Here is a 12,494-nt window from a genome sequence, read left to right as displayed (position 1 = left end):
AGGCCAAAAATAATAATCAGAAAATGATTGTGAAACATAAAATAGAAAGACCTGTCAGTCTGTGTAGTAGATTTTTGTTTAGGCTTCAATGAGGTGATTCTCTGGACAGAAATAACTCTGGCCCTGTTTGTATTCACTTTTGTTTTGATTTGTTATGCTCCGTGTTGTTCTAAATGTATGCATGTGCATTATGTTTCTTATTTGTTAATGGGTTTATGTTGTGTTAAATTGATTTCGCATTGTGTTGTCTTTTACCTGCCTGCAAAGTACATTTTCCATTTGGGAGAATAAAGGAAGTAAGTATCTCACTGAGCTCAGAGGAGGATGGACCAGCCTGATCATTGGTTTCCAAACTAAAATGACCTAATACTGTTATTTTTGGATAAAACCAATGACTCACTGTTGAGTGTGTCTCAGTGCAGTTCACTTTAAATTGAATATCACAACATCAATAGCTATTTCTGTTCTTTCTTCACCACCCTGCTGGCTTGGCATTAGATGTGCCACTAATCTGTAGGGATTTTTACAGTAAATGTGCCAGGAGTTTCCATGGTAATATAACAAACACCAATGTTAATTAGTTTACTGTTTGCAGAGAATGTTTCTGTCTCATGGTAGTAGCCTCCGTTAATGTGGTAAAGAAATTTGTATGCCAGACACATCTAGGAATTTATGATGAATGTTAAATCTCCATGCAGAGCCCCCATGCTTTGTTATACCCTGCTACAACAAGCTATAACAACACTGAGTGTTTACATTCCTCCTTGCACTTTCATTTAGCTTGCTTTTATGCATGCTCCGCCATGGGTTCAAGCTGTTTTGAATTCCATTGACCACTCTGTTATGAATGACTCTAAGCACATTTCACCAGAGTTACCTTGCATTTCGATGTGCTTGTTTTGTATTATTATACTATAAGTTTGATCACAACAAACTGCCATTTCAGAAAAATATGTAATAGTTGGTGTCTGCTGTATATTATTGGGATTACTAGTCTCTTACTAGTAATTTGGTTGAAACAAAAAAGCTTAAAATAGGCATTTTGGCTATACTATGTCTTGTGTTTGTAATCCACTATGCTTTTTAAGATGGTGATTTATTTATAGAGAGTCCACCTTTCCTAATAAAAAAACATTGTATTGTGCATAGAGAGTTATCCGTCTCCTTAATCCTTTTTAGCTGAGTGTAACTTGGTTTAGTGGTTGTATTTTGTGAATAGCGAAACGCAGTAGCCTTTTTATGTTTTTTTTTTCATATACACATTGGGCAGAAATTATATGGCTTTCACATATAATAGAAGGGCAATAAATTGTGACCTTGTTACCTGCCATTTGGATTTTAAGAATAACCTACAATGGAAGAGTTCTTTAAACCATTAAAGCAGCAGGTTTTTGATTTGCATTATATTTTGAATAGCTGGTATAAACTGTAAACGTGTGTTCTGTGTGTAAATGTTATACCACAATGATAAAGAGCAAAGTTTTTTTTAATTTTTGTATTTAGTAAAATATTTAAGTCCACATCACGACTAGGGATACATTTTTAAGAAGAATGAAGGCCACAGGGATTTGATCATCTTTCCAGTACACTGAGTAATATTAGTAATTAGTATGCTTTCTTTGTTTGAATTTTGGATGCCTCTGTCTTTTCTTTAGGTCCAGGACAATTTTGATCGTTTGGATTTCAACAAGATGTGCTGGACTCTGTGCGCAAGAAAAAACCTCATTAAAAACTACTTGCTTATCACAGATGAGGATGCCTTCAAAATCTGGTGCATCTTTAACTTTCTCTCTGAAGACAAGTACCCTCTGGTTATTGTCACTGAAGAGGTGAGATTTCTTGCAGGTATATACTTAAATGACCTTTTTCAGCCACAGACCCACCTACAGCTGAGAACAATACCGACAGGAGAGCCATTCCCTACAGGATATTTGATTAACTCAATATCAAATACTTCATTGTCCCAAAAGCACAGCAGTTCTTTGTTTTTTTCTATTTGGTATGTATACATAATATTGGTCCCAGACTTGGGTAATTTGGTCATTATTGGGTTAATTGGTCCAGTTTAACAGCTTTTCACAGCTCTTCAGGTGCTGCTGCTTTAGAGACCTCCAGTATTAGGATTGGAGACCCCCAAGTGTGTGTGTGTTATTTTGTATAGTTTATGTGTATTTCCTGTAAATTTACAAAGTTACCAAACCTTTGTGAAATCTAAAAAATGTCAGCAGTGTTTTTGTCCTAAAATAAATTCTAATAAAGGGTCAAATTCTAGAGATGAAAATTATTGCTGATTATATTATGTTAAAGTATCAATTGATTACAGCATTCTGTTTTAAAGATGACAAACTCTTTACTGGTGATAGGCCATTGTACAAAGTCCATTTTGTTCTCCTTTGACTGGAATCTGATTTTCACTTCCACAGCTTTGTTGTTCACAATCTCATATGTTCATTAAGTATTGCTATTTTTATCTGTGCTTTATCTGCTCGTTAATCTTTCATTTTTGTTCCTTCTGCTCGCATAAGGGCAACTGAACTGTTCTAGTCAGTGTAAAGAAATTCCAGGGGGATGCCCAGTTCATGAATAGCTTCCTCAAAATAGTTAATTTGTAACTGTTCCTTGTATCTGAAACTATTCAGGCTTTAGACAATACAGCAGTATGCATTACAACTAGAAAAACAAGGAGACAGGTGACAAACATGATTCATAATGAAATAAAGACATTAATCAGATTCTTTTGTAAACCTGAAGGAAACTTGGTATGGTTTAGTATGACAACAGGTATAGGCCTACTAAATTGTAGAATGAATGCTGAAAACTGGAAAACATGCAGGGGTTATAAACTGGTGGGAGATACAGAGCAGTCAGCTGTGTTGACACAAAACCATTTTAAAGGGACAAGGTCTCCCCTTGTTGGCTCTCCCAGGAATAGCCTTCATTGTCCCAGTCTTCTGAAGAAGAGGTAAGTGACTCAGGTTGCTAGGAGACAAGATTGGGACTGTGAATGCAATGGGTCACATGACATTTTTGTTGACAAAATGGCGGACACAGTAGTTGCTCAGAGCCTTTCAAGTAATAGGGGACATAAAGTTTGCAGCAGACAAGAAAAAAATACAACTTAAAAACATACTTGTTTCTGATGCAGCAGAGTTTCTGAAACCCAACATCTCCAATGTTTGTCAGTTTGCACTGCATAGTTGATTCATTTTATCTCAAAAGAAAATTATATCTGAAAGAAATAATTTGAAGTGAAATTTTGAATTTAGTACCTACACAAATTAAGCTTGTATTTATTTTGCTCCTGCAGTCACTTTCTGTTGTACCAAAAGTTTTGTTTTGAGTTATTTATTTTCATTTGCTATGTGCTTTATTTTTAAACATTTTAACAGTTAGCCTTGTTACAATTTTTATGTAGTAGAAACGTCTAAACGTTGCCTGTGTTCTGCTCTTTGGTTTCCAACAATGACACTCTGGAATCTGCTATTTTGTTCAGTAATAGTAATAGAACAGGAAGTTTGCTTCTTCCTGCTGTTTTGTGACCCCTGGGGATATATAGACCTGTATTTCTGCATTACAACCACAGGGATCAACAGCTAAAAACATCAGTCATATCTAGAAATCTGACCTTTAATTAGAAACCAATGGTAATTTAAAAATAAATATTCCTGAAGCACTTGCTAACACTTCTTTGAAATCAGATGTTAATATAGCCTCCTTTGTACCTTCCTAAGACTGTATTCAAGCCTGGAGTTTAATCATACTCATGTACTATTGTAGTTCTGTTCCATTTTTAAGATATTGCCCCACATAAACTGTACCTGGGGATTACTCAGTAGGACAGTTAATCTGTCAATCAATTATTCATTTTTATTAATTGCATTTACATGTGCAAACATCACTGAGTGGGCTAAGAGGATTTGGTAACAGGGGACAAGAGGAGGTTGAGTCTGCATGTCAGGATTTGTCTGTGAATCAGTTCAGGTTTTAGCAGCCTAGCAGTAAAAAGGCTCTTGAGACAGATCTTGGGACCTGCAGCTTTCCTGCTGTAGCTGTGTGCATAATGGGACAGCAGAGATGGGCAAGACAGCTTCTAGCCTAGTCAAGTATGGATCCTGAAACAGTTCCCAAGCTTGAACGTGTGTGTGTGTGTGTTTTGTCATCATTGCTTCACACAGATTGAGTACTTTCTACGGAAGCTCACGGATGCCATGGGTGGGAGTTGGATCGAGGAGAAGTTTGAGGACTACAAGACCCAGCTAAACAGCAAGGAGCAGTGCCTGACGGCCTGGGAGCTGATCGACCTGATTGGGACAGGGCAATTCAGTAAGGGAATGGACAGGCAGACCCTCTCCATGGGCATCACTGAGGTCTTCCAGGAGCTCATTATGGATGTGCTCAAACAAGTGAGTCTTTTGATTTTACATGGCAAGAATGATAACATTATCTTAGAAGCAATGTTTCTATTGCTTTTGGGTTGCATTAGAGTTGAATATATATATATAATTGAATATATATAAGTTGAATATATATAAGAAGCATATATGCTTCTTAGTTTTTAGAAGAGTGGGCTGTTCATTTCTCTTTACATGACTTAAAATGGATTAACTTCTGGATCCATAGGAACAGCTGTACAGTTCACACTTCGACATCAACACATTTCTATCCCCAGAAAAAGTCCCATAGGATTGAGAAATATTCTTTTAAGTGCCAGTCGGTCTTTTAGCAGTAATGCTGTTGAAAGCTGGAAAAGCTTGGAACAGGTCCTCTCGTAATAATTTCTGAAGGTTCAGTTCATTCAGACTGTTCAGGAGGAATATTGATGTCACTGCGATGATAATGGCCTGAGATGTTACTATTGACTATGATGCACGGAAGCCAGATTTGTAGTCATTCACAGTTGCTAACATGATAAACATAAGATGAAAAATTATAGGTCCTTTACTTATACTCCCCTAACAAGATCAGGGAGATGTTACATTAAATTGAAACTGTGATAGCTGTCCTTCAAGTGATATGTAGGACTTGTCAGCTAATAGCATATGGACATTTCAAAAGAATGCAAAGAAAAAAAAAAACTAGACAGAAATGTTTTCCTGTATCAGTTCACTGAATTCTGTACCATTTCATTTTTAATATGGCTGTTTTATTAATACTCAAAATTCCATTTTCTACAAAAAATCTGCACTCCAAAAGTAGCCTTCCTTTCACTTTAAAACATTAATGAGCAGAAGTCGCTGTCAAATTTAGAATATCACAGCAACAGTCAAGTCTTCAGAGGTATGTCGGTATGATCAATGCTGTTGATTTTGTGGCTGCACACTGGATGAATGGCATGCATTTAGACCTTCTTCATTCAATTTCTTTGGCCACGATTGAATAGGATGGGTTGAAATGGTCCCGTGTTCGCAGTGCCAGACACTGCCAGCTGCAGATTTGCAGACAGAATAATCAAAGATTCACAGCTAGACTTCACTTCAGGGTTGTTACGCAACTGAATCATTCTGTCCATGTTGTGCATCATAATCTCACAATTCTCTCTGTATAAATTAGACAACTGTTACTAATGTGGTGGTTCTTATGATTTGCAGACTTCATTATTTTCTCTTTGGTCTGGTTACGTTTGGCCCGTATTGAGGAGTGAAAGAACAAATCTTGATTGGCTCAGTGTCATTTGTTCTTTGGCGTAAATCATAGCACAGACACTATTGGTTATTCTTCATAAAAAATAAAAATAGTTTTTATTTCTCTGTGAAATGTACATACTGTGATTTTGTTTCAAGAACCTGATATGTTAATATTTCTGTCAATTATTATCCTGGAGCAGCTGCTCAGTAACTCACTTGTTTCAGTTTGCTTTTCCAAAAACTTGCTTTACTTTCACATAATGGGAATAGTAACTACTTTGTGAAAATCTGGCGGGCAGAGTAACTATGTGTTAGAAGCACTTCCAGAGAGTGGCCCAGGATAATTCTTTCACAGTTGGTTGCAGACTCTCGCCCTCAGCATTTTTCTGCCCTTTACATGTCCAGTTCAGATTTAGACAAGCGAGAGTGTTCAAGACTGAGAAAGCACCTGGCAGATGCTATTTAATGTAGTTTGGTTTGAGGTGCTCCGTTAGTGGTTGATTTTCACAAATTACCTTCCCGTGAAAGTGTGGCATAAAATGCTTGTTTGGTGGATAGTAGTATTGATGCATTGGATGTACATAATGTTAACACAAAGGAGAATAATCTGTACTAATAATCTGTAGTAAGATAAGACGGCTAAAGAGAAAATTACAGGACTTGTTTCCTATGTTAGATGAAACAAATAGGGAGAGACCGTTCCTGGACTTTACCACTCACCACAGCTTTTTCTCAAGATGAAAAATCATACATTTCACTGCGTACTAGAAGGTGCTCTTGATTATTTTTGTTTTTGTGATAAAGATGTGATGCAATATCTTTTGACTATTGGGACATTCTAGCTAATTACTGCATTAATTAAAAGTCCACACCTTATTTTGCAGAAGGAGGGGCAAGACAAACTCAAATAGTGCCTCTCAATCAATCCCTTAATGCTAACCTCTGAACAATGAAATATGAATAAGGTCCTTTGTATGGGAGACAAGAAAAAAGGCTTTACAGAACAGCCTTCAGTGAGTGCTTCCTCTTTAATGATTTAAAAATACAATAACCGTTACAAATGTGGGGAAGTCATTCAGCTCATCAATCCACTTTAGAAGGCAGTAGCTAATTGGTGTGAGGATCTAATTTAGACAAGATGAGATATTTCTTGAAAAAAAACAGCTTCTACAACATGACTGAGTCACTTGCCTTAGACTCCCACAACTTTGTGCAGCATGTTCTCAGTTTGAAATGCATTGTCTCACTGGTTTCCACTACATCCTCTGGTTTGTGATTCACCGCGCATCAGAACATAAACCACAAGGTCATTCCTGCCTGTGCTAGACTCTTGCTTACTCCTTGGACAATGTTATCCACCTTGTCTCCTGGGGGACAGTGTGATGTTGTTTACTTGGGGTCCTCTCTATATAACTCACTTGCACTGTTCTTGAGTCTCTCTCAACCACCACATGTGTTCTTGTGTTTTTGCTGTCACTGGCACTGCCTGACATCGTGGTGGCTGGTGTCTGAATTTCAGTATCTACAATGGTGGTGTCCTGGGAGCTGCTGCCTTCAGCTTCCAAGTCTTGGTTGTTAGTTTTGAGGTCCTGGAGTAGAGCAAAATGCCACCAGCTCCTCTGTGTTGCTGCTCTGATAAGGGTGCATCTCCCCCTGAATGTGGGATTTGCACATTCCTCTGCCTCATGTTGCTCTCTTGGTTTCTGCTGCTCCACCGCCATTGTCTTGAGTTTTTTATAGAGTGACTGGATTCTTGGGCAGTTTTCACAGTTGTAGTTTACCTGTCAGGTCTCTTTTGGGATACTCACGTGTTACACGAATCACAGACGTGAAGAACATGTTGAATGTCTTCCTGTATTTTTCTGTTTAATATCTATATATATAGTCATTAATGCGTTTGGCTTGCTCTAGCCTTTCTTTAGTGGCCTTCCACAGATAAACCCCCTGTCCCCTGGGTGTGGGGCACTTTCGTTCTAGCTGACACTGTATGAAATTGTCAGTAATATACTCTATGGCAAGTTGGGAATCTACAGCTGGTCAGTTGACACTTCTCCGTGCTTGCAAAATGCTAGTTGTTTGGTTTTCCCTCTAAATCTCTAAAGTAGCAAAACTATTTTTTATCTTAATCTCTCTTTACAAACTCTAGCTAGCCAAGCTACCTGTACAGACTTAACCCTACTCAGCTACAAACTTGATTATTCAATTTGTAACTGCCAGATCAAGACCTGACAGCAGCTGTTACATGAGTACATTTTATTTTTTGGATGTAAGAAACAGTACAGAGAAGAAACCAGCTTTTAGTTGCACCTCTCCTCTCCAATACATGATCGTTATTGATTTTGATCCCCCCCACCTTGCCAGTGGTCCTGTGCTGATCTATTGACATAGGCAACGGATTGGATGTCATTGAGTAGGAAGTTTTGATTGGCTGTCGATGGAATCTGGTGAGAGCATATTTCCAGAAACTTTTTTTTTCTTCACGGCAGGGTTACATGATGAAGAAAGGGCACAAACGGAAAAACTGGACAGAGCGCTGGTTCCTGCTGCGCCCCAGTGCTATTTCGTACTACGTGAGCGAAGATTTAACGGAGAAGAAGGGGGATATTACCCTGGATGGGAACTGCTGTGTGGAGGTCAGAGGTTCACTTGTCTTTCCTAAGAGCAACAACAACCATCTTTTCATTTTTCTGCCTGGCCAGTTGTAGTGATCTTCAAAAAGCTCGAAAGAACTAGATATAAAAATTCTGTATTAATGAACATTCAGTGATTTCAGGTGAGATATTAAGACTGGAATCGATCTGGGGGATTTGTTGTTCTTGACCTCCCCTTCCAAATCTGTACTTTGTGATTTTACTAATTCACAGAATCTTACACAAAAAAACATCACTACATCCCTGCGGTATACTTCAACAGAGATATATTTTTGCTCAGCACAAGGAATTGCATCAGAAACAGTAATCAGCTTTTGTATTCTAAGAATCGCTTTGGTCTCTTTTCTTTCCCACAAGACCATAAATTATGGGAAGTTGGGGCACATTTGAAGTAGGAGTGGTCTTACTCATTGTGTAATACCCTTACATTTCTTCATAATAAGCAATCCTTAATCAACAGAGTTTTTGAAATTCTTGCCCACCCTTTGTTCATCAGCTTCCTTTAACCATTGTTCATTCCTTATTGGCCTAAGCCAAAGGAAATCTGGTGTAAATAAACATACAATAATTTTCTTGTTGCAGTCATTACCGGACAAGGAGGGAAAGAAATGCCTCTTTATTATAAAATGCACTGACAAAAGTTTTGAGATCAGTGCATCTGATAAAAAGAAGAAGCAGGAATGGATTCAAGGTAGGAAACAGGACATTTTGTAATAGAAGCTTGAACATTTATCTTTAACATTGAGCCACATTTCCTGGGCTTGACTAAATATTCTGTAGTATTTCTGTTGCAGTGCGAAGCAGCATGTCATAAATCATTCTGTTATATCCGTATCACGCGAAGTCTGGAATAGGCATGTGACAGTTGTTATAAAGGGAGATCGTTGCTGTCAGGCTGCTGGTGTTAAGATAAATGTAGGAAGGTCTCTAAGCTCTTGAAGAATTAACACGATGTATCAGGATATATAAATGAGTCACAGGAATAGCATGTGTGCAACTACTGAGCCAAGCTATTGACCTCACAGCCATGGCTCAAAAAATGTTACTGTTTTATTTTTATGTGGTGAATGAACTGTCCATCACGATCCAGGCAACAAGGCAGACTTGTCATGCCTGTGCAGCGAAAAGATGTGTCGAGCTGTCCCACCGTTCTGTCTGGGGCACTTTTAGGGCAGGGGAGGAGGCGGGGTGGTCGAGGGGGCTGCTGTGAGTCATGGAGTGGGTCGCTGTGCCCTGACGTCCTCTCGGTTTCCCTCCCAGCCATTCAGACCTGCATCAGCCTGCTGAAGCTGGGCCTACCGGCCCCGCACAAGGAAGCCCGGCAGAAACGGAAGGAACTGAGGCAGAAACTGCTGGCGGAGCAGGAGGAGCTGGAGCAGAGGATGAAGGATCTGCAGACCGCTAACGAGAACAAGCAGAGGGAGCTGGAGACCATGAGGAAGGTACATGCAGCCACTGTCTTGTGTCAGGCTCTCCACAGGACACAGCCATTCGACGTTTTGTGGCATCTGTGGCAGTATTTATATTGTTGTATAATCAGCCTTTCTTATTTGGAATGGCCAAGAAGGGCTGAGTGGTGAACAGAGTTTGGCAAATGTTTCACACATATGGGAGTGCATTTTCCAGACATAAAATAAATGCCCCCCCTCAGTCCACAGTATTCCACCTTATATCCTGTAAAATGAACACTGTGTACATCTATGGGATAAGACACAGTTCACCGTAAAGCCCTTTCTGGGGTCAAACGACCTTTTAGGGAAAACTTTAAGCATGTCCGGTGCTGACAGCAGTTTGCAATACACAAAGAAATCTGTGCCCCATGGCTCTGAACAAAAAAAGAGAGTATATCTGAAGTGCTATGTCATTTTCTACTGTATAGGTTTTCACAGGCTAATGAACAGGTCATGTAATAAGGTAGAAATGTTCATTTGCATCACACATGTTTGTTAATGGAATGCTAACGTCATTAGGATGCGGGTTGTGCTTTTGGTTCACAGGGTCTTTAACCTTTTGTTCAAAAGGAGACCCTATCCTCTTCTGGAACCTGACAGAAATTTGTCTACCATTCTTTACAAAAATGTCTGCCTATGTTCATTCTTTTAAATTATTTTTTTGCTGGCCATACTTATCCTGATTTACACAAGTTACATGAAGGAAGCGACGTGTCTTTATGGCGTAGATAGCTGAGACCCAGATAAAACCAGACTTTGAACCAGCCACTGATATGAAATTTCAAGCCCCTGCGCATCATGGTATAGTTCCACCAGGTGCTAACAGAGCTTCTGTAAAACTAGAAAGCTACCATCTAGTGGTAGCTGAGTTCCCATGGGTTACATTTTGACCGAATGTGGGTCAGAACCAGTTAATCAGTCCGCAGATGTTTTCCCCTGGTTTTTTATGCAATCCCTCATTTGCAAAGACCCTTCCTTCATGTGTTGAACAGACACCCCTTAGACATAGAGGGGCTCGACAGGAACGATGGCATTGTGATGCATTTTCCTTACCTTACCAGGAAATATGGCTGCCCAGTTTCACACTGCTTTTTTTCTTGGGAGTGTAACAATGTAGTCCATATACATATCTGTGTAGTATGTAAACCAGGTGGACATTCGTGGGGATTTTTGCTGGGTGTTGAGGCCTGCTTGCTAGGTTTTTTGGTGTCTGTAAATTGTGCTCTATGATGGACTGGTGTCTTTTCCACGGTACAGTCCTGCCTGTCCTGTGCTACAACCTTTACCAGGAATAAGCAGTGTGCAGTGTGCTGTGCCCAACCAAGGCATTAAGGGCTGGTTTCGCAGATCAAGATTAGCTGCACACTCATTTGTTTTACAGCACATTAGGCAGTTCAAAATGAGTGCTGATCAAGGTCTGTTAAACTGCCAGTAAAGCTCTTGAATGTATGATAGAGATACAGCTCTATTGTGGCAGTGAAGTTTCTGCAAAATGAAGGATAGTTACCTATTTGTAGTACAGTATTTGTCTGAAAATGATAAAACAATAGCAATAGATTATAAATAATCTCTTACCAATGTGAATGATAACAGATAACAAACCCCCAAAGGCCATCCTCATTGTAAGAAGGTTTAAAAGTTGACTATTGCTACCCTACATAAGAAGGCAGTTTTCTATAGGTATTTTTTTACATCCAAAATTCTAATCTTTTCTGTGGAAATTTATTTTTTATTCACACGGATTTGAAAATATTTAATCCTAGTAATCTGATATTAATTTGTATGGCAGAAAAGTCTCTTTGATAATAAAAATGGTCTTGCAAACACTGTTCAGTTGGTTTCAGGATTGTCTTCATCCCTGTTAAAGTGAGACTTGCTAATCCAATAGCCAGTAGTCATTTACTCACCTGTTGAGTTCTACTGAATTGAATGGGTGGCGTATTTATCAAATAAATTAGCGTTTGTTCCACATTTTCTGACAAAAACTTTCTCTTGGCTGATATCTGTTATCAGTGTTCTGATGCATTGAACCAATTGTATGTTGCATGAGTCACTCTGAAATAGTTTGAAAGGGATGAACTTTAAGGTATTAAGAATCACAAACAGGAAATAGCAAAATTCCTTTTATATTCAGTTTTTGTCTTGAGTACATTCAAATTCAAAATCTATTGCCAGTTTTAAATACCGGCTGGTACAGATTATCTTTAAAGGTCACATTTAAAAGTTCTCATTGAACTGTATTTCCCATAGAACATGTCAGATATCAAGGCTCGGATCTACTCTGGTTCATGGAGATGCAAATGTTGCTTTCTGTGATAAGAGAGAACACTTACATACAGGACACCTTTTTTCAGTCTTTCAGTGCTCTCTGTTGTCAAGAATAAAGCCAAGTCTTCTACCATGTTTCCTGTTCCTGACTATAGAAGTCCGGTCTTGCTAAATTACCTGATTTTCTTTGTTTTTTAACCAACTTGTTAGGTGACTTTTGGACACTGAGGAAGGACTCATGTTGCTGTCAGTCTGATGTCATGTTTCTGTATTGCAACATTTGGTGTCTAATGAAAAAATATGCACTCTTTCACACCAAGTAATGTAAACACAAAGGGTTAAAACATTCTCCTTGTCTTTAGCTTTATAATGTAATTTCAGCATTTTGATAGCATAATAACCTTGTATTTTATAAAGCCTTCATAAATTGTGTATTTTTCATGATAAAAGAGACCTCTTGTGTCAGACTGACTTACTTTGTTGCACTTTCCTGGATATAT

The 12,494-nt window shown here is 38.7% G+C and overlaps 1 protein-coding gene across 1 annotated transcript in view; it reads left to right on the top strand.

The window, feature by feature from the left end:
* swap70b (switching B cell complex subunit SWAP70b) overlaps positions 1–12,494 on the top strand; it is a 33,186-nt gene that overhangs the window by 10,792 nt on the left and 9,900 nt on the right. The window contains exons 3-7 of the mRNA XM_006642494.3: positions 1,656–1,829; positions 4,176–4,403; positions 8,111–8,257; positions 8,858–8,966; positions 9,536–9,717. Of these exons, the coding sequence (XP_006642557.1) occupies positions 1,656–1,829; positions 4,176–4,403; positions 8,111–8,257; positions 8,858–8,966; positions 9,536–9,717 (840 nt within the window). The remainder of the gene's footprint in view (positions 1–1,655; positions 1,830–4,175; positions 4,404–8,110; positions 8,258–8,857; positions 8,967–9,535; positions 9,718–12,494) is intronic.

Source organism: Lepisosteus oculatus, chromosome 21, assembly GCF_040954835.1.
Source record: "Lepisosteus oculatus isolate fLepOcu1 chromosome 21, fLepOcu1.hap2, whole genome shotgun sequence".
Classification (NCBI taxonomy): Eukaryota; Metazoa; Chordata; class Actinopteri; order Semionotiformes; family Lepisosteidae; genus Lepisosteus; species Lepisosteus oculatus.
Note: the sequence above shows the minus strand (reverse complement) of the source record. Positions and strands in the feature narration are given on the sequence as shown.